Consider the following 23,145-nt stretch of genomic DNA (forward strand, 5'->3'; position numbering starts at 1 on the left):
GGAACGTTGTGGCTGCTGCCAGCATTAGGGGGGAGCCCGGTGTCCTGTGACCAGGAGCGGTCTCCACTCTGCACAACAGAAACTTCCCCGGGACGTGACTGTGACATGCTGGAATACACGAGGCCACGACACGCACCAGCTGTCTGCACCAGTTGATTACGCAGTGACTGCAATGCTCCTGTCCCCGCGGAATTTAACCCCTCCACTCCCACAGCAGTCAGCCACGGAGCTTTGGCCATTTTGGGATCTGGGCGACGCACGTTACCTATGTCCTTACCGAGTGTGATCTGCACCGTCAGGTGGGGCACCGGTGACCGGCTCGTCTGGTGATCAGCACCGGTTTCTGACGAAGCTTGTATCGGAATATTCCTCACAGAGGTTCTAAAACATTGGCCACTATTCCCGTGGAACACAGAGAACGGAAGAATCGACGCGACTGATTGACGTAGGGTTCAGCCACTGAGGCTGCGGGGACGTCCTAGTGACGTCATAGGGGCGGGTCTTCCGCTCTCGTGTTACAGATACAGACCTCAGTGGATAGATGGGGAAGTTGCGTTATTTGGCGAGGACAGTACAACAGGTACATGTGACGTGGGCTGCTGCTAACAGCTGTGCACCCTGAGCGTTATGTGAGAGGCAGGAGGTGCACTAGATGATTACTTACCAGTGCTGTCAATGGGAGCTGCCCACAACTGCGTCTGTGCTGTATATGACTGTACCCATGGACCCCCTCATGCCCGCCCCGGTGCGCGTGGGCCCCCTCGTGCCCGCCCCGGTGCGCGTGGGCCCCCTCGTGCCCGCCCCGGTGCGCGTGGGCCCCCTCGTGCCCGCCCCGGTGCGCGTGGGCCCCCTCGTGCCCGTCCCGGTGCGCGTGGGCCCCCTCGTGCCCGTCCCGGTGCGCGTGGGCCCCCTCGTGCCCGTCCCGATGCGCGTGGGCCCCCTCGTGCCCGCCCCGGTGCGCGTGGTCCCCCTAATGCCCGCCCCGGTGCGCGTGGGCCCCCTAATGCCCGCCCCAGTGCGCGTGGGCCGCCCCATGCCCATCCTGGTGTCCTACTTACCTTCCCTGCACTCCCTCGCAGCGTCTTGCTCTGATGCCAGCTGCTGATCTGCCTTTGATGACAGGAACGTCATGCGCAGCTTACAAGCAGAGGACAGCTACATGAATACTAACTTCTCCCAAGCTGGAAAAGTGAAAATAAGGTTTTATCTTTCTTAGGTGAAAAATCTCTGGGCAGATATATTGTGTAAAAAATAATTTTTTTTTTCCCATCCCGATTGTATAATTTTATCTGTTAAAGTAAGAATAACAACTAAACAGCTCAAAATGTACAAAAATACATTTATGACATCTCAAAAAAAAATCAGTGACTAAAATAGCCTCCGTCCATTCAAGAACAGGCAAGCTCCATCCATGGAGTCTGTCTGCTTCTTAGTCAGTTGACAATAAACCTTTTGGCCAGCACCAGCCACTGTTCAGAAAGGTGAATGGTTTCCTTCGCCGTAAATCTGCAGTGTAGTAAATAGCCCACAAGCGAGCTCGTCACTCCTCGTGATTCACTTGAGCATCAGTGCGCTTGAGATGCTCATTACTCAGCGAGTATTTTTGAATGCACAAGCTCGAGGCCCCGCGTGTTTTGGTGCTTGTTAGACAGCCAATAAACATGCATGGATTGCCTGCTCGGGAATTTATCTGCAGGTGTATTGATGATTTTGACTACATGGGTGTTTTCCAGAAACAAGCAATAGCGGATGTTGCTGAGTGATAATTGCAAACTACAGTGGTAATGACCAGTACGCTGTAGTGACCAGTATATTGTGTCCAGATCATGCTTCTGGAGACATGCTCCCATAATTTAGGTGGACTCTCATCGCTACAGAAATGCCAAACATGTGGAACCTAACTGCGGTTTAGGCACACTTTGAGGTTCAGAAAAGGGGGGTGGGGCAGTTGGATTTCTTTTTGGTCGGGCGAGGAGCCATTTTTCTTTTCCAGAGCTTTTATACTACCAATAACATGGAAGTCTTCTATATTTCCATTGACAGATGATGGACCTGAGTGGGAACTTTTTTTTTTGTGGCTTGTTTTGAAGCTTTTATTGGGAACATTTTACATAACGTTTGGGATCACATCCAGCGCTCTACGCTGAGCACTTACTTTGGGGTTTCCATCTAAATCTCCGAGTTATGGGATTCAGATGAAACCCCCGAGGGATCCATTCACTATAATGGGGCAGCAGAGTAAGGCTATGTGCACACGTAATGGAACTCTCGCGGAAATTACCGCGAGAATTCCGGAATTCCATTCCGCAGGAAAATCGCATTTTAAATTCCCGCGATTTTCCCACGGAAAAACTAGCATTTTGCAAGCGTAATTAGCTTGCAAAATGCTAGCTTTCTCCAAGCGATCTGTAGCATCGCTTGGAGAACTGATTGACAGGTTGGTCACACTCGTCAAACACAGTGTTTGACGAGTGTGACCAACTTTTTACTACTGAGGCCGCCTATGCGGCATCAGTAGTAAAAGATAGAATGTAAAAAAAAAAAATAAAAAATACTGTTATTCTTACCTTCAGACGTCTCGCGCAGCCGTTCCCAGTAATCCTTTGCGAAAATGCCCGCGATGACGTCCGTTCTGGCGGGATCGCGACGTCTCGTGGTAATTCGCGATGACCGCGAGACTTCGCGATCCCGCAAGAACGGAAGCCATCGCGGGAATTTTCGCAAAGGATTACTGGGAACGAGAGCGTGGAGAGAGGCGGGAAGGCTGCACGGGACGCCGGAAGGTAAGAATAACAAAATTTTTAAATTCTATTTTTTACAGGGATATGGTACCCAAAGCCCGGAGGACAGTCTCCTCTCCTCCGGGCCGTGGGTACCATCCGCAATTGTTCTGCTTACTTTCCGCATGTTGTGCACAGCCACATGCGGGAAGTAAGCGGAACAATACATTCCTATGGGTGCGGGATCACCGCGATTCCGCAAAATAATGAGCATGCTGCGTTTTTTACCGTGAAGCGATTCTGCCGCGGTAAAAACCGCAGCATTAGCACAGCATTGCAGAATCCCATAGGAATGCATGGGATGCTTATTTTTCGCGTTTTCGCTGCAAAATCGCGCGGTTAAAACCGCCGCGGAAACGCGAAAAAAACGCCACGTGTGAACTCAGCCTAACTCTGCACTCCGTCTAGCCTCTGTTCAGAAGTGCACAAAACTGTGTTAGATCACAATTTTATATTTGACTAAAAGACTGACACCGCCGGATCACAGGTCAGAAGGCATCCACAGTGCCTCCATCTGCCTCATTTTAGGGAATCTTCCTCCAGAGGTTTCATATGAATAATGTATTTCAGAAATTTACATGGAAACCCCAGTGTAAGGACTCACCGTAGAGTGCAGGATAAATGAGCTGCAAAACGAAAAAATCAACAGCAGGTGAAGAATTGGTTTTATTTATTTTTGTAGCGTTCCGCATACAGTATAAGTGATTAGATGACTTAATTATTTGTGTTGTGATTACAGCAATACCAGATTTATATCGGATTTTTATGTTTGACTGCTGTCACATACTAAACAACGCTTTTTTTGCAAAAACTATTTTTTGCGTTGATATTTTGAGAGCTATAATTTTTCGATGTTTCGTCTGACAGTCGTGTGAGGGCTTGGTTTTGCAGGACAAGTTATCGTTTTTATTGGTACCATTTTCGGTCACATAACAGTTTTTGATTGTTTTGTATTCCGATGAATGAACAGCTGTTCAGGAATTGTTTTTTGTATTTTTTTTATGCCGTTCCACATGTGGTAAAAGTGAAGGCAGCTTTATTCTATAGCTCAGTATAATTACAGCGATGCCATATTCATATAGTTTTTTAATCTTTTGGTTCCTTTACATAATAAAAACTATTACCGTATGTAGAAAAAAACATTATTTTCTGAGAGCTATAGCTTGTTTATTTTTCCACTGATTGAGCTATATGGTGGTTTGTTTTTTGCGGGACAAGGTGACTTTTTTCACAGATATCATTTTTCGTTACATTTGTCTTTTTGAGGGTTTTATTCCACTTTTTGTTTGGCGGTATGATGAAAAATCATCGTTTTGGCTGTTTTTTTATTTTTATTTTTTACTGTGTTCACTTAAAGGGAACCTGTCACTCCCTCCAGGCGTTTTTAAGTAAAAGAGCCACCTTGTGCAGCACTAATGCGGCATTCTGTCACGGTGGCTCTTTTATTTAGCGTCCCTTCCACCGCCGAAATAAGCGTTTTTAAAATTGGTCAGACATACCTGATATTAGACAGGGGGGCAGGTCTTTCCCCCTCTGACAGATGCCTCACATACGTCAGTCATGTCCTGCTTTTGAATTTGGGGCCGCCTCCTCAGCTTAATTTCTTTTCCTCGCTGTAATATTCTGACGTCACCACAAGTCTTGCTGTACCACTGCTCTGCTGAGCTCCGCCCCTACTGGTCACATGGTGCTGACGTCATCACAGGTCCTGCTGCACCACTGCTCTGCTGAGCTCCGCCCCTACTGGTTACATGGTGCTGACGTCATCACAGGTCCTGCTGCACCACTGCTTTCGTGAGCTCCGCCCCTACTGGTCACATGGTGCTGACGTCATCACAGGTCCTGCTGCACCACTGCTCTCGTGAGCTCCGCCCCTACTGGTCACATGGTGCTGACGTGATCACAGGTCCTGCTGCACCACTGCTTTCGTGAGCTCTGCCCCTACTGGTCACATGGTGCTGACGTCATCACAGGTCCTGCTGCACCACTGCTCTGCTGAGCTCCGCCCCTACTGGTTACATGGTGCTGACATCATCACAGGTCCTGCTGCACCACTGCTTTCGTGAGCTCTGCCCCTACTGGTCACATGGTGCTGACGTCATCACAGGTCCTGCTGCACCACTGCTCTGCTGAGCTCCGCCCCTACTGGTTACATGGTGCAGACATCATCACAGGTCCTGCTGCACCACTGCTCTGCTGAGCTCTGCCCCTACTGGTCACATGGTGCTGACGTCATCACAGGTCCTACTGCACCACTGCTCTGCTGAGCTCCGTCCCTACTGGTTACATGGTGCTGACGTCATCACAGGTCCGGTTGCACCACTGCTCTGCTGAGCTCCGCCCCTACTGGTCACATGGTGCTGACGTCATCACAGGCCCTGCTGCACCACTGCTCTGCTGAGCTCCGTCCCTACTGGTTACATGGTGCAGACATCATCACAGGTCCTGCTGCACCACTGCTCTGCTGAGCTCCGTCCCTACTGGTCACATGGTGCTGACGTCATCACAGGTCCTGCTGCACCACTGAAAGAATATTACAGCGCAGGCGCGAGAAAAAGAAATGAACGCTGAGGAGGCGGCGCCAAATTCAAAAGCTGGACATGACTGACGTATGTGAGGCGTCTGTCAGATGGGCAAAGCCCTGCCCCCCTGTCAAATATCAGCTATGTCTGACCAGTTTTAAAAACGCTTATTTCGGCGGTGGAAGGGACGCTAAATAAAAGAGCCACCTTGACAGAATGCCGCATTAGTGCTGCACAAGGTGGCTCTTTTACTTAAAACCGCCTGGAGGGGTGACAGGTTCCCTTTAATTATTTATTGTTCAGGAGTTCACCTCTCTCTTGCCTCCTGGTTTTCTGCTTACCAGGAAACAGGGCACTCTTCATGATCAATTGTTTGGACCAGTAGCCTTACCGGTGATCATACTCTGATGCTGCAAGCATAGATTCAAAAGCTGGTTGGATCCAGTGATCTGCCCAGCTTCAGTATTGCTTATTAGCTCTCTAGCAGAGAGCTTGTAAGCACTGCACTGATTGTGCTAAATGTTACTAACCTTAGACAGTAGGAGTGACAGTAGCCTAGGCAACAAGTAGTAATTACCATTTAAAATATGTCTGGTTTTGAGAACAGGTAAGACTTCTCATAACATGTAAATTTCAAAATTGCAGTTTTTTAAGTCTTTAATCTGCTATGTTATTTTTCAGTGTATATTTGGTTAACTGTATGTTTTTTGCTTTTTAGTTCTTTTGCGCAATATGCACCAGTTGTCTTCATCCACAGTCCGTCTGCTATCTAGCTCCCAAGTGATAACTGCAGTAGTCAGTGTCGTAAAAGAACTTGTAGAGAATTCATTAGATGCACTTGCTACAAATGTTGAGGTGAAACTGGTATGTTGTTTTCTTTTTGTTTTGTACTTGCATGAAAAGAGTTAATATTCTGATGTTTATACCTTCACACTGAAGAAATCTACAGTATCTCATAATGGCCACCCTATGTGCCAGACCATTGCCCTTTATCTTTACTTGGGTCCATTAGTGGGAATCTGTCAACATGCTTTCGCACCCCAAACTGTTTATATGTGCATGTAGCACTTTCAAAAACAAGTCCAGCAATACCTTTACATGGCCAGTCTGCTCCTCCCATACTGATAAACCAGCATTTGTATTGATATGCAAATTAGGCTGAAGCCTTTGTCACTCCAGCTCTACTACAGGAGGAGGGAGTGCTGGGTGTGGAATAGAGGTGGACCGAGGGAGGCTTCAGACCTACAGCCTCATTTGCATATCAATTCATTTCTCTGGAATGGACTGGCCATGTAAAGGGACTGCTGGACTTACCTTTGAAAGAGCTATATGTGAATATAAATAGTTTGCTGGTGATATCCTGCTGACAAATTCCTGTTATGAATGAGTCACCGTAGGAGGCAAAAACAAAAATACTAGCTAAGTCCAGAAAACCAGAGAAGTTGGCAGCTATCGGATTGCAGACCCCTGAACCTAACAACAACAACTAGCAGTAGCCGTGGGGGGTTCCTACGGTGCCCTAGACCCCTCGATCACAGCCGGAGAACTACATAGCCTAAAGACAGAAAGGGAAATCAAATCTGCCCCAGAGCAGACCCCAAAGCAATAGGCAGCCCCCAACATATAATGACGGTGAAGCAAGATGAATAAACACTCACACAGATAGAAAGATAGGCTGAGCAAATGATGGGGCCCAAGCTAACTAAATAGGACAGAATAGAAAAGCTGCTGTCTGCAATCCGCCAAAACCCTCTCAAAAACAAGAGCCAACAGACTGATAGGGAAAAAAGCCCTGAAGACGCTAGGCTTCAAAAAGACTATATCAGTACTCAGGTATTATCTGAAGACAGAGCAAAAAGGAATTCAGCTCACCTAGCAGGGAAAGGCAGAAATCCAGAAAAACAAGGCAAAACAAAACCAAAACACAAATGCAAAAGGTAGAGCAGAAAACTTAGCTTTTGAGGAGCAGGAATCAGACTGGTCTCCAAGAATCCCTCAGAGTAATCACCTGCAAGGCAGAAGGGCGTCTGCTGCCTTATATCCAGTCAGCAATCCCAGTCATCATCATTCTGCTCAGGTGCTTTGTAATCAGCCTCACTACCTTCCTTCACCAGAAGAGGGAGTTCATCAGACCTCAATGGTGAAGGGGAAAATGAACTCACAACAGTACCTCCCCCTTGAGGAGGGGTCACCGAACCCTCATCCACGCCACCAGGGCGATCAGGTTGAGCCTGATGAAAGGCACGCACCAATCTTTTGGCATGAATATCAGAGGCAGAGACCCAGGAATTATCCTCCTGACCATAACCCTTCCACTTAACCAAATACTGGAGTCTCCGTCTAGCCAGATGGGAATCCAGTATCTTCTCTACCTCATATTCCATGTTACCTTCAATTAATACAGGGTCCGGAGGTGCCACCCCAGGAACAACTGGTTCAACAAACCTCTTCAACAAGGACTCATGAAACACATTATGAATTTTAAATGTGACAGGAAGAGCCAAACGAAAAGAGACCGGATTAATAATCTCCAAAATCTTGTAAGGTCCAATAAATCTAGGCTTAAACTTAGGAGAAGTCACCTTCATAGCGATATTTTTTGATGATAACCAAACCATATCACCAACCTTAAACTGGGGACCAATGGTCCTATGTCGGTTGGAAAACCGCTGGGCCTTTTCCTGGGAGAGAGATAACTTATCCACCACTTGGGCCCAGATCTGGTTCATTCTCTCCACCACAGTGTCAACACCTGGGCAGGCAGAAGGCTCCACCTGCCCTGAAGAAAATCGAGGATGAAACCCAAAGTTACAAAAAAAAGGTGACATCAAAGTGGCAGAACTAGCTCTATTATTTAAAGCAAATTCGGCCAAGGGCAAAAATGAAACCCAATTATCCTGATCAGCGGAAATAAAACATCTCAAATATGACTCCAAGGTCTGGTTTGTTCTCTCCGTCTGCCCATTGGTCTGAGGGTGAAAAGCAGAGGAGAAGGACAACTGAATTCCCAGCTTGGAACAGAAAGTCCTCCAAAATCTAGACACAAACTGAACTCCTCTGTCAGATACAATGGTCTCAGGAATCCCGTGCAAGCGAACCACCTGTTGCAAAAACAGGGGCACCAACTCAGAGGAAGATGGCAACTTAGGGAGTGGTACAAGATGAACCATCTTAGAGAACCTATCACAAATCACCCAAATAACAGTCATTCTCTGAGAGACAGGCATATCAGAGATGAAATCCATTGAAATATGGGTCCATGGCCTCCTGGGGACCGGCAAAGGCATCAACAACCCACTAGAGCGAAAACAAGGTTTAGACCGGGAGCAAGTCCCACAGGACTGCACAAAATTCCTGACATCACGAGACAAGGCGGGCCACCAAAAAGACCGACTCACCAGATCTCTAGTACCAAAAATACCTGGATGACCAGCCAATGCAGAGCAATGAACTTCAGACATCACTCTCTTCTTCCACTGGTCAGGAACATACAACTTTCCACTGGGACAAAGCTCAGGTTTGTCCTCCTGGAACTCTTCCAGAGCACGTCTCAAATCGGGCGAGATGGCAGAAACAACTACCCCTTCGCCTAAGATAGTAGCAGGCTTGGTCACCACAGGAGAATCAGCAAAGAAGCTCCTAGAGAGGGCGTCTGCCTTGACATTCTTAGTGCCAGGAAGAAAAGAGACCACAAAATCAAAACGTGTAAAAAACAAGGCCCACCTAGCCTGTCTAGGGTTCAAGCGTTTGGCCGACTCCAGGTAAATCAAATTCTTGTGGTCAGTGAGGACCACGACTTGGTGTTTAGCTCCCTCCAACCAATGTCTCCACTCCTCAAATTCCCATTTCATGGCTAACAGTTCCCGATTCCTCACATCATAGTTACGTTCAGATGGAGAGAACTTTCGGGAAAAAAGCACAGGGATTCATTTTAGATGTTACAGGATCCTTTTGGGACAAAACAGCTCCTGCACCAATCTCAGAAGCGTCCACCTCTACCTGGAACGGGAGTGAGACATCAGGTTGCCGCAAAACCGGGGCACAAGTGAATCTTCGCTTCAGCTCCTGAAAGGAAGAAACAGCCTCCGGAGACCAATTCAACACATCAGCACCCTTTTTAGTCAGATCAGTCAATGGCTTGGCAATACTAGAAAATTTTGCTATAAATTTCCGATAAAAATTAGCAAAACCCAAAAACTTCTGGAGGGCCTTCAAAGAAGTGGGCTGAACCCAATCATAAATGGCCTGTACCTTGGCCGGGTCCATTTCAATAGTTGACGGAGACAAAATAAATCCCAAAAATGAAATCCTCTGTACCCCAAAAAGGCATTTTGATCCTTTGACATACAGGGAATTCTCCCTCAAGATCCGGAACACAGTCCGAACATGTTCCACATGAGAATCCCAGTCCTTGGAGAAAATCAAAATATCATCCAGATAGATAATCAAAAATTTATCCACAAAGTCTCGGAAAATGTCGTTCATGAAGCACTGGAAGACAGAAGGAGCATTAGTGAGCCCAAAAGGCATCATCAGGTACTCAAAATGTCCCTCCGGAGTATTAAACGCCGTCTTCCATTGATCCCCATGCTTAATGCGGATAAGATTATACACCCCACTGAGGTCAAGCTTGGTAAACCAGCAAGCACCTTTAACTCTGGAGAATAGATCCGAAATCAGGGGCACGATAATCAATACAAGGCCTTAATGAACCATCCTTTTTGGCCACGAAAAAAAAACCTGGCACCTAAGGGTGAAGAGGATGGTTTAATATGACCCTTCTCCAACGCCTCCTTAATAGAGGATCGCATAGCCTCGTGCTCGGGTACAGATAAATTGAAGAGCCGACCCTTAGGAAATTTACACCCCGGGCTCAGTTCAATTGCACAGTCATAACTCCTATGAGGAGGCAAAGACGCAGACTCATTCTCACTAAATACATCATAAAAGTCCGCCAAATAGTCAGGAACATCATGCGACTGAGGAGAGGTGGAAAAAACCGGAGCCTCACTAAGGGCACACCGACAACCCCAACTCACCACAGACACAGATTTCCAATCCAAAACTGGATTATGAATTTGCAACCAGGGAAACCCCAGAACAATGGTATCATGCAAATTATGCAACACCAAAAATCTGCAATTTTCTTAATGGTCTGGAGCGAGCCGCATTACCACCTGGGTCCAAAACTGAGGTTTATTTTTCGCCAAAGGAGTAGCATCAATCCCCCTCAAGGGGATAGGTGTCCGCAGAGGTGGCGGAAAATGTGGACAGGGAGCAGATCAGAGTAATTGCCAGAAGAAACTTAGCTTGAACACCACCCACAGAAAACATGTGTGCAAAGCGTTTCTCTCGTTTAGGACAGACAGAAATAACATGCGAGGCATCTCCACAAAAATAAAACAGCTTATTACGCCTTCTGAACTCCTGACGTTGCTCCCTGGACAAAACTCTATCACATTGCATAGGTTAAGACACTTGTTCAACAGGTGGCAACACCTCTCGTACAGTCCTGCGTTCACGTAAACGCCGATCAACCTGAATGGCTAATGACATAGAATCGTCAAGACCAGAGGGAACAGGAAATCCCACCATAGTATCTTTTACGGCTTCTGACAAACCCTTCCGAAAGAGAGCTGCCAAGGCATTATCATACCAGGTAGTAAGGACCGCCCACTTTTGGAATTTTTGACAGTACAATTCTGCAGAATCTCGACCTTGGCTCAATGCCAACAGGGTCTTTTCAGCCTGATCAATAGCATTAGGTTCGTCATGCAACAACACCAAGGCTTGAAAAAATGCGTTCACATTAGTCAGAATAGGATCATCTGGTTTCAAAGAAAACGCCCAATCCTGGGGATTGCCACGCAGCAAAGAGATGACAATTTTAACCTGCTGCGCGGAGCTCCCTGACGAGTTAGGCTTCAAGGAAAAAAATAATTTACCATTTTTGAAATTCAAAAATTTAGACCGATCCCCCAAAAACACATCATCATGATCATGATCTTTGGTTCAGCAGCATGTGAATGAGCAAGGTAGGCGGAAATTCCCCGCACTTCCGCAGCGAGCTGCTCCACACGATCAGACAATTGCTTTATCTCCATTGAGAGAAAAAAAAAATTCCCCCTACGGCCTCAGAGATATAGAGGAAAAAATATACACACTTTTTTTTTTTAACAATTCTTTCCTGCTATTGAGTAGCCTAGGATCTGCGGTTGGGCGGGTGATTCTGTTATGAATGAGTCACCGTAGAAGGCAAAAACAGAAATACTAGCTAAGTCCAGAAAGCCAGAGAAGTTGGCAGCTATCGGATTGCAGACCCCTGAACCTAACAACAACAACTAGCAGTAGCCGTGGGGGGTTCCTACGGTGCCCTAGACCCCTCGATCACAGCCGGAGAACTACATAGCCTAAAGACAGAAAGGGAAATCTAAACTGCCCCAGAGCAGACTCCAAAGCAATAGGCAGCCCCCAACATATAATGACGTTGAAGCAAGATGAAAAAACACTCACACAGATAGAAAGATAGGCTGAGCAAATGATGGGGCCCAAGCTAGCTAAATAGGACAGAATAGAAAAGCTGCTGTCTGCAATCCGCCAAAACCCTCTCAAAAACAAGAGCCAACAGACTGATAGGGAAAAAAGCCCTGAAGACGCTAGGCTTCAAAAAGACTATATCAGTACTCAGGTATTGTCTGAAGACAGAGCAAAAAGGAATTCAGCTCACCCAGCAGGGAAAGGCAGAAATCCAGAAAAACAAGGCAAAACAAAACCAAAACACAAATGCAAAAGGTAGAGCAGAAAACTTAGCTTTTGAGGAGCAGGAATCAGACTGGTCTCCAAGAATCCCTCAGAGTAATCACCCGCAAGGCAGAAGGGCGTCGGCTGCCTTATATCCAGTCAGCAAACCCAGTCATCATCATTCTGCTCAGGTGCTTTGTAATCAGCCTCACTACCTTCCTTCACCAGAAGAGGGAGTTCATCAGACCTCAATGGTGAAGGGGAAAATGAACTCACAACAAATTCCCTTTAATTGCTTCTAGACCACCCATAGACTTTAACGCCTTGGCAATCTGGTTCCTTCTCTGCATTGACGTTGTAAAACGTCACTGCATAGGAGCACAGCTGCATATGATCGGAAGTGGTGATCCAACTGTTACAGACACAGAAGTCTCCATAGAGAAGGCACACATGGTATGTTACTACCCATGCCTTCTCCATCACTGTATGCACAGCGCTAAAGAAGTGCTGTGTGCACAGTAATAGGAGGCGCTGATAGTGCATCCTCCTCCATACACAGCGGCCACATGATTGCTGTGTATAGTGAGGGAGCAGGACCTTCTGCATCATAGGAGACCCAGACGGCTCTTCTATTCAGCTAGGAGACTGCTCTTGTATGCAAAGAGACCCTGAATCGATCCATGTATCTCTTAGTTTACTGGATGCAATGGTTTTGACACAGAGTTTTTAGATTTAGCCATGTAGCAGAGCTTGGAAAGCTGCCCCCACCCACACCAGACTCTCTGTGTACATACTCTATGGACATTGGGCTTCTTGTCCCAGGATCGGCGGAGTTGATCTAGCATACATGCGCTGCTGTTGTCTAAACCATGATAATCACCAGTTTATAAAACCTTCATTGTAAGTAAGCAACACACAGCTTAACATGTGACACATCGTTGAAATCTGTGTTCTAACCATTACCTGCTGACAGATTTCCTTCAAACACCACTGTCAGTCTTTAATGCGTGCCAGCAGGGTGGCGCACCGTTGTATGCGCCAGGATCACAATCTCCCCAAACTCCCCATTCTGCTGATATCCCAATAACTGAGCCACTGCTGCTGTATGTGTCCCTGTTACTGCACCTACTGTTTGGTACCATAACAATGCTCCTCTTGGTGCCCCGCATAGTAATGCCACAACTGTGGCTCTTATAAAGTAAAACATCTTCTTTATGCCCTCTAGATGGTAAGACAGACTAGAATATAGTAATTCCCTGTGCAAGTGCCCTAGAAAGCAGTGCCCACATTTTGCCCCTAGAAAACGATAATGTTATTGACAGTCACAATAACCTCAGTGCCCGTATAGCAAGAAGTATCCTCTTAATACTAATAATGTCCCCTGAGACTTCCCCTTTTTCGCCATATGTTTCCACAACTCCCTTATGCACAATATGATGACCCCACAGTTCCCCTTTATACAGTATGATGTCACCACAGTTCCCCTTTATACAGTATGATGTCACCACAGTTCCCCTTTATACAGTATGTTGTCCCCACAGTTCCCCTCTATACAGTTTGATGTCCCCACAGTTCCCCCTCTGTACAGTATGATGTCCCCACAGTTCCCCCTCTGTACAGTATGATGTCCCCACAGTTCCCCCTCTGTACAGTATGATGTCCCCACAGTTCCCCCTCTGTACAGTATGATGTCCCCACAGTTCCCCTCTATGCAGTATGATGTCCCCCCTCTGTACAGTATGATGTCCCCACAGTTCCCCTTTATACAGTATGATGTCCCCACAGTTCCCCTCTATACAGTATGATGTCCCCACAGTTCCCCTCTATACAGTATGATGTCCCCACAGTTCCCCTCTATACAGTATGATGTCCCCACAGTTCCCCCTCTGTACAGTTTGATTTCCCCACAGTTCCCCCTCTGTACAGTATGATGTCCCCACAGTTCCCCCTCTGTACAGTATGATGTCCCCACAGTTCCCCCTCTGTACAGTATGATGTCCCCACAGTTCCCCCTCTGTACAGTATGATGTTCCTCCTCTGTACAGTATGATGTCCCCACAGTTCCCCTCTATGCAGTATGATGTCCCCCCTCTGTACAGTATGATGTCCCCACAGTTCCCCCTCTGTACAGTATGATGTCCCCACAGTTCCCCCTCTGTACAGTATGATGTTCCCCCTCTGTACAGTATGATGTCCCCACAGTTCCCCTCTATGCAGTATGATGTCCCCCCTCTGTACAGTATGATGTCCCCACAGTTCCCCTTTATACAGTATGATGTCCCCACAGTTCCCCTCTATACAGTATGATGTCCCCACAGTTCCCCTCTATACAGTATGATGTCCCCACAGTTCCCCTCTATACAGTATGATGTCCCCACAGTTCCCCCTCTGTACAGTTTGATTTCCCCACAGTTCCCCCTCTGTACAGTATGATGTCCCCACAGTTCCCCCTCTGTACAGTATGATGTCCCCACAGTTCCCCCTCTGTACAGTATGATGTCCCCACAGTTCCCCCTCTGTACAGTATGATGTTCCTCCTCTGTACAGTATGATGTCCCCACAGTTCCCCTCTATGCAGTATGATGTCCCCCCCTCTGTACAGTATGATGTCCCCACAGTTCCCCTTTATACAGTATGATGTCCCCACAGTTCCCCTCTATACAGTATGATGTCCCCACAGTTCCCCTCTATACAGTATGATGTCCCCACAGTTCCACTCTGCCGCCTACAGAATGAAGATTGGCAGTGCAGGGAAAATTTTGTCCGTGCTCTGCTGCAGAGTTTAACTGTATTGGCCCAATTTTCTGATTTTCTGAATTGTGTACTCTAACCGCACAGCTTTTGGTGACTTATATTATTAAACATGAGATATGCTTTGGTTGTGTTTTCTGACAAGTGCCTCTGATTAAACCCTCCGACATTTTCTGTTTGTAATTTTTAGGAAAACTTTGGCTTTGATAAAATTGAGGTCAGAGATAATGGAATTGGAATTAAAGCAGCAGACACATCTGTTATGGGCATCAAGCATTATACCTCTAAAATATCCAGCTATGAAGATTTAGAAACCTTACAAACATATGGGTTTCGCGGGGAAGCCCTGGGTTCAATCTGCTCAATTGCTGAGGTAAGTTGTTGAAATTAGTTGTAAAAAAGTTTGTTTCAACATGTTTTTCGATTGTAGGACTGTAGGAGTCAGGTGTACTTAAGAGTATAGCGAATCCTTCTCTTCAGACCCCTTAACTGCTGTATCTGCCAATACACAAAATGTTTATCAACCATTAAAGGGATATTCTCAACAGACTAAATTGCTTAAATTAGTTGGTCAGCATAAAAATAAGCAACATTAGAATTTACTTGCTCTTTTTGTCTGCTGTAATTTTCCTGCAATGATAGCTTTTGACTTTCCTAGTGTACAGCTGGTTTCCATGGAGCACAGTCACTATCGCCTTCCCATAGTCTCCTTCCAGAGTAGTTTTCCTTCTCCCCGCTCTCACTTTCCTGAGCTGTGTGCCAGATCAAATGCTATATTATTTCTGTGCCTGTAAAGCGCTGTGGAATTAATGGTGTTATATAAATGAGATAAATAAGTAAAATGTGTAAATACAGATTTTTCAAGTTCCACTAAGGCCATGTTCACACATTCAGTATTTGGTCAGTATTTTACATCAGTATTTGTTGCCAAAATCAGGAGAGGAACAATTGGAGGAAAAGTATAATAGAAAAGTGTCACCACTTCTGCATTTTTCTTCCACTCGTGGTTTTGGCTTATAAATACTGATGTAAAATACTGACCAAATGCTGAAAGTGTGAACGTGGACTAATACTACAACTCTACTTCCCAGAACTGTTACTCAAGGAGGACCGCTATCCCTGCCAGAAATCATAAAGTAGTGAGACTGCATTGCTCTGAGCTACTCAACAGATAACTTGAGAATACCCATTTTCCTAAACGCTATCAATGAAATGCCATATTTTTTGTGCCATTTGGTGTTGAAATAAAATGTTCCTGTGCTGAGATAATCTTATAAATGTGCTCCTGCTGTGTACTGCGTAATGGCCGCGTCTGACCGTACAGGAACATGGTCTGATCACAGCACAGCTCCTGGGCAGGAAGCAAAATAGTATACAGACAGGACAGCAGGGGGATCACAGCTGATTCTTTCTGTGAGGTAAAACATTTCCCTGCCTGTTTTTATCACATGAGCGAGTTTTTTGCTGTGTAACATAGTAACATAGTTAGCAAGGCCGAAAAAAAGACATTTGTCCATTTAGTTCAGTCTATATTCTGTTAGAATAAATCCCCAGATCTACGTCCTTCTAAAGAATCTAATCACTGTAAGATACAATATTGTTACGCTCCAGGAAGACATCCAGGCCTCTCTTGAACCCTTCGACTGAGTTCGCCATCACCACCTCCTAGGCAGGGAATTCCAGATTCTCACTGCCCTAACAGTAAATAATCCTCTTCTATGTTGGTGGAAAAACCCTTTCTCCTCCAGACGCAGCGAATGCCCCCTTGTGACCGTCACCTTCCTTGGTACAAACAGATCCTCGGAGAGAGATTTGTATTGTCCCCTTGACTGTCCTCACTAAATGAAGCAGAATTCATGTAGCTATACAGGCAGCTAAACCGCTATACCGGGGTCCAACAAGGAGACTGTAGGTTCTGTGCTTTATTGAACGTGATGGTATATTGAAGCACCAAAGAAGAAAAAATCTGACTACAAGTCCAATATGTAAAAATTGTGTATCTTATTATTATTGTAAATATATCAAGTTTTAAAAATTAGTGTACAGACATGATACATACAACAAGATATATAATTTAAATCTGTATATACCAAAAATTGGGGCACTAAATAACTAGGAAAAATATAGGAAAAATATATGAATGTAGAGGTATCAGTATATAACACTATTACATACTATATTTGGTGACATGACCAATGTCTATGCCACAGATATATCACATAAAGTGCAATGCCAAAAATTCGTAAATTTTATATAAAGTGTATGTGACAACAATATATGCATGTAAAATTGTGTATACAAAATATCAAAAATCATCTGATAAAGTGCAAAATAGTGCAAAGGATATGATAAAGTGTGAAAAGTGCCTATTGGAAAATCTGTTGGCAAGGGTAATATGTGCTATAATGCAAAAGCACCACTAGGTGTCACTAGCTCCACATGGAGTAAAATGACGAAGGCTACGTGCCAAAACGCTGCTTTGGGTGGGCACTATCCAGGAGACCAGGTGGACGTTATACTTGTAAGTCACTGTATCTCATTATGATTACATAATTTCCATGTACTGTGTACGTCCATTCTTGGTCATTCATTTTACTCCATGTGGAGCTTGATATATTTACAATAATAATAAAATACACACTTTTAACATATTTGACTTGTAGTCAGATTTTTTCTTCTTTGGTGCTTCTTTGTGGGTTCCGATAGTCCTATCTCATTTAGGTCCATTTTTTTGCCTCTGGTGCCAATTTCAATCTATGTAACACATTGGATTGTACTATTTGACTGTTTACATATATATATTTTTTTTTTATATATATATCTAAATACGTTATATAAATTTTGGCGTAAGTTCCCCATTTCTTCGCTGTTTAATCGTGATGGTATATTGGCACGGTGAAACTACAAACAAAAACATATATGCATACAATCAATACTTGGTTCATCAGGGATTCATATATACATAATACATCATCTGCGCTAATAGCTAGTTAGGAGAGAACTAACTAAGTAGGCTAGCATAAGACAGGAATTGGATACAGGAAACATAAATACATACCAGCGATGCTATCACAAGGGGAGAAGAGAAATGAGATGCTTCCTGAATGCAGGCAGAAGGGAAATGGAAAACTGGAGGGAAAATGGGGCTGAACTAACCATAATCCTTTGCAAAAGGCTACCAGGATGCATTGCAACCTTACCAGAATGCACTGCAAACGGAGGGAAATAGCAAAGTGAAAGTAAAACACACAATAACACTGACATAGACTGGGAAACTGAAACCTGCGTATCTCAGAAAGGAAACCAATTTCTGTCAGTGACCAAGGATAATTATCTGTCACAACTTGTGCAGGGCCCAACTAGAGGGACAGCCCTTCTGGACTTAATTTTAAGCAACAGGCCAGATAGAATAACAGAAGTACGAGTCGATGGGCACCTAGGGAACAGTGACCACAATATAATACAATTCCACTTGTCCTTCAGTAAGGTGCCCTGGAAAGGGGGTTACAAAAACGCTGAATTTCAGGAAAGCAAAGTTTGATCAGCTTAGAGAGGACCTTCGTCGAATTGATTGGGACAATGTCCTCAAAAATAGCACAGAAAATAAATGGGAAATATTTAAATCAGTTTTACACACCCACTGTGAGCTAGCCATACCGTACAGAAATAAAAGGGCTAGGAACAGGAGAACACGAATGTGGCTAAATAAGGATGTAAAAAGGGCAATAAATAACAAGAACAAGGCATTTAGGAAGCTAAAACAAGAAGGCAATGAAGAAGCATTAAAAAGTTATAGAGAAAAAAATAAAATGTGTAAAATACATTTAGCAAAAGTGGAAACTGAGAGACTCATTGCTAAGGAAAGTAAAACAAACCCCAAACTATTCTTTAATTATATAAGCAGTAAAAAGATTAAAATTGATGGTGTCGGCCCTTTAAAGAACAATGAGGGTGAAATCATAGAGAGCGATGTGGGAAAAGCAAATGTTTTAAATACTTTTTTCTCAACAGTGTTCACACAGGAAAAGGATTTGCCAGGGGAAATGCAAAGTGATAATGTAAACTCCCCATTAAGTATTACCTGCCTAACCCAGGAAGAAGTGCCGAACCGCCTTAGTAAGATTAAAATTGACAAATCACCAGGCCCCTCGGGTATTAAGGGAGTTAAGTAATGTGATAGACAGGCCTCTATTCCTTATATTTAAAGACTCTATAGAAACAGGGTCTGTTCCTTTTGATTGGCGGCAAGCAAATGTGGTACCAATATTCAAAAAGGGGTGTAAAAGGGAACCTGGAAACTATAGGCCGGTAAGCTTAACATCTGCTGTGGGTAACATTTTTGAAGGGTTTCTAAGGGATACCATTATGGAATATCTCAATGTTAATAAATGTTTAACTCCATATCAACATGGATTTATGAAGGATCGCTCCTGTCAAACTAACCTGATCAGCTTCTATGAGGATGTAAGCTCTCAAATGGACCCAGGAGAATCATTGTATGTCATTTATCTCGATTTCTCTAAAGCATTTGACACTGTCCCACATAAAAGATTGGTAAGTAAGATGAGAAAGCTTGGGCTAGGGGAAAATGTGTGTAGATGGGTAGGTAGCTGGCTTAGTGATAGAAAACAAAGAGTGGTTATTAATGGTGCATACTCAGATTGGGCCAGGGTTACTAGTGGGGTACCACAGGCTTCTGTATTGGGCCCCCTCCTATTTAATATATTTATTAATGATCTAGTGGATGGCTTACACAGTAAAATATCAGTATTTGCAGATGATACAAAACTATGAAAGGTAGTTAACACAAAGGAGGACAGCTTGCAGCTACAGACAGATTTGAGTAAGGCCTGTTTCACACACCAGTTTTTTTTCGTTAGTCAAAATCCGCTAAAATGGCGGACAACGGATCCGTTCCTGTACTAACCACAACGTTTGGCACCGGACTGTTGTTTTAACGGATCCGTCGAAGAAAGAATTTTAAAGGAACCGTCGCCTGAGGAAGAGAGAGAATTTTTTTCAGCCGCCAGATAAGGGTTTAGGGTTAAATTTGCGGCCGAGGCAAATCCTCCGGGCATGCGCAATGTAAAATGCGGATCCGGACGCCCGAAAAAACGTTGCATTGTCCGTCCAGGCATGTCGGCGGACGCCAAAATTTTGGCGGATCCGCAAAAAAACGGATCCAACGGATGGTCATCCGTCAAGATCCGCCGGTAATGCAACTCAATGGGAAAAAAAAACGGATCCGCCAAGCAAAATGGCGGATCCTTTTTTTTGCAAAACGGCGGATTTTGACTGATGGTAAAATACGGATGTGTGAAACAGGCCTAAATCGGAGAATTGGACTGAAAAATGGCAAATGAGGTTTAACACAGATAAGTGTAAGGTTATGCACATGGGAAGGAGAAACAGATTCTACAATTACTTACTAAATGGGAAACTGCTGGGGAAATCAGACATGGAAAAAGACTTAGGTATCTTAGTCAATAAGAAGCTAAATTGGAGTGCCCAGTGTCAGGCAGCTGCCACCAAAGCAAATAGGGTCATGGGATGCATTAGAAGAGGTCTGGGGACACGAGATGAAAACATAATTCTCCCTCTGTACAAATCACTCGTCAGACCACACTTGGAGTATTGTGTGCAATTTTGGACACCGGTGCTCAAGAAAGACATTACTGAACTTGAAAGGGTTCAAAGGCGGGCTACTAAAATGATAAATGGAGTTGGTTCACTACAATATCAAGACAGGTTATCAAAATTAGGTCTATTTACTCTAGAAAAGAGTAGACTTAGGGGAGACTTAATTTATATGTACAAGTATATCAGAGGGCAATACAGAGATCTCTCCAATTAACTGTTTGTACCAAGGACTGTGACAAGAACAAGGGGGCATTCTTTTCGTTTGGAGGAAAGACAATTTCTGCACCAGCATAGAAGAGGGTTCTTCACGGTAAGAGCAGTGAGGCTCTGGAATTCTCTTCCTGAGGAAGTGGTGATGGCCTACTCACTGAATGAGTTTAAGAAAGGAATGTATGCTTTTCTTGTGAGTAACAGTATAGAAGGTTACGAACAACAGAATATTATAGGTAGATGGTTGACCCAGCTTAGGGGAAGGAATTTTTTTCCCTATGGAGAAAATTGGCTTCTACTCTGGGTTTTTTACCTTCCCCAGGATCAACAATACAGAACAGCTGCACTAAAAATAGGCTGAACTAGATGGACATAAGGTCTTCCTTCAGCCTTCAAAACTATGTTACTATGTTACTGCGGTTATGACTCTGGTCACTAGATGGACCCAGAAACACTGAAAACATTTACAAGCAGATAATCAGGATTCTGAATCAGATGTTGGAGACAGAACACCCCTTATATACTTATACATGGTTATTAGATCCACCCCTCAGTCGTCATTTTTCAAAATCCTAATTTTGCTAATCTCTCTGGGTATTGTAGTTCCCCAATCCCCTATATTAAATAGCTGCCCTCCTTTGTACTCGCTCTAGTTCCATTATATCCTTCCTGAGCACCAGTGCCCAAAACTGTACACAGTACTCCATGTGCGGTCTAACCAGGGATTTGTACAGAGGCAGTATAATGCTCTCATCATGTGTATCCAGACCTCTTTTAATGCACCCCATGATCCTGTTTGCCTTGGCAGTCGCTGCCTGGCACTGGCTGCTCCAGGTAAGTTTATCATTAACTAGGATCCCCAAGTACTTCTCAAAGTTAGATGAACCCAGTGGTTTCCCGTTCAGTGTGTAATTGTTGTGGTACTGCAGCACAGGACTAGGGAAGGAGGGGGAAAACTGATCATGCACTGCGACTAGGCTGATGCCCTACGATGGAGTGGACGACCCATTCCTTGTGAATAGACCCACCAACGATCCTAGGTTAATCTCAAGCGAAAACCTATAGATAGGGGGAAGGGGGTCCCTGAAAGATCTAAGGACTGGGTACAAAAACGGGTCACCTCCTCATAGAAAACAAAGAGAAGGCTGCAGAAACAAACTGAAAACAGAAACTAAGACTTGCAGAACCAGAGGTCCCAGCACTGCACTAATTAAAGACACAGAAGGCAAAGCAAAGCTCCAAGCCAGAACTCAAGCGGATTAACACTGTTGTCCAGCAAGGAATGGGAGACAGGTGCCGGTTAATAAAGGGTGATGCAATCACCTGTCCCAAGACAAACCCAGCAGCCAGAACACTACAAGAAAATGGCGGATAGTCACAAACTGAACAGATTCTAACAGTAATGGTGATGTTGATTCCTTCTTCCCATGTGTATAACCTTACATTTATAAAGGTTAAACCACATCTGCCACCTTTCTGCCCAACTTTTCAACTTATCCAGATCCATCTGTAGCAGAATACTATCTTCTCCTGTATTGACTGCTTTACATAGTTTTGTGCCATCTGCAAATATCAATATTTTACTGTGCAAACTGTCATGGTCACGCGTGGCTGGACACAGCACCTCCAGCAGGGCGGATTTAGATGACACGTGACCCTGGATACACCGCCTCCAGTTGGGCGAATTTAAATAATAACACGTGCAGCTGGATACGCCGCCTCCAACAGGCAAAAGACACCACAGTGCAATAATCCTAAAGGCCACCGGGGGCAAAAACCAAACCTTGGCACACAGCCAAAGGGAAAAAAAAGGTTACTTTGTGCATTTAATCTGTCAGATCCAACCTGGATCATGACACAAACCTTCTACAAGATAGTTAATAAATATGTTGAAGAGAATAGGTCCTAAACCAATCCCTGCAGTACCCCACTGGTCACAGCGACCTATTTAAAGAATATACCATTTATAACCACCCCCTGCTATCTATCACTAAGCCACTTACCCATTTACACACATTTTCCCCCAGACCCAGCATTCTCATTTTATGTACGAACCTCTTGTGTGGTACGGTATCAAACGCTGTGGAAAAATCAAGATATACCACATCCAATGACTCACCTTGGTCCAGTCTATAGCTTAGCTCTTCATAAAAACTGATTAGATTGGTTTGACAGGAGCGATTCCTCATAAAACCATGCTGATATGGAGTTAAACAGTTATTCTCATTGAGATAATCCAGAATAACATCCCTCAGAAACTGTCACGATCCATTTTTGGATCCGTGGCAGAACTGGATTCTCACATTAAAACTTTTTTCCTTTCAGTCCGTCGGGGATTAATGTCAATTTTTTCCCCCGGTGGCCGCTGGTGTAATTAAATTGTTTGAGTTTGCTGATGCGGATGGTGACCACTCCCACCTTCCTTCAAAAGGTCACCTGATGCATCAGCTGACCGTCTGTGTTAGGCTGCGTGCACACGTTGCAGATTGATTGCGGATCCG

General features: G+C 44.6%; 2 protein-coding genes across 12 annotated transcripts in view; one reads left to right on the top strand and one right to left on the bottom strand.

Annotated features, from left to right (window-relative positions):
- ORMDL1 (ORMDL sphingolipid biosynthesis regulator 1) overlaps positions 1–433 on the bottom strand; it is a 130,535-nt gene extending 130,102 nt beyond the window's left edge. The window contains exon 1 of one of the 3 annotated variants that reach the window (XR_012226455.1): positions 278–433. The gene's annotated coding sequence lies outside the window, so the exon portion shown is untranslated. Of the gene's footprint in view, positions 1–136; positions 156–277 lie in introns of those variants that run through there. The other 2 variants (XM_073558110.1, XM_073558111.1) reach the window with 2 other exon arrangements.
- A 21-nt stretch (positions 434–454) lies between these two features.
- Positions 455–23,145, top strand: part of PMS1 (PMS1 homolog 1, mismatch repair system component) — a 322,424-nt gene continuing 299,733 nt past the window's right edge. For 7 of the 9 annotated variants that reach the window (XR_012226454.1, XM_073558100.1, XM_073558103.1 and 4 more), the window contains exons 1-3: positions 455–580; positions 6,021–6,166; positions 14,985–15,167. Coding sequence is in view for 7 of the 9 variants with exons in the window: in XM_073558100.1 (XP_073414201.1) it covers positions 6,035–6,166; positions 14,985–15,167 (315 nt within the window). In the remaining 2 variants the exon portion in view is untranslated. Of the gene's footprint in view, positions 581–6,020; positions 6,167–14,984; positions 15,168–23,145 lie in introns of those variants that run through there. The other 2 variants (XM_073558104.1, XM_073558105.1) reach the window with 2 other exon arrangements.

Source organism: Dendrobates tinctorius, unplaced genomic scaffold (assembly GCF_039654945.1).
Source record: "Dendrobates tinctorius isolate UK_male_01 unplaced genomic scaffold, ASM3965494v1 ptg000254l, whole genome shotgun sequence".
NCBI classification, from domain to species: Eukaryota; Metazoa; Chordata; class Amphibia; order Anura; family Dendrobatidae; genus Dendrobates; species Dendrobates tinctorius.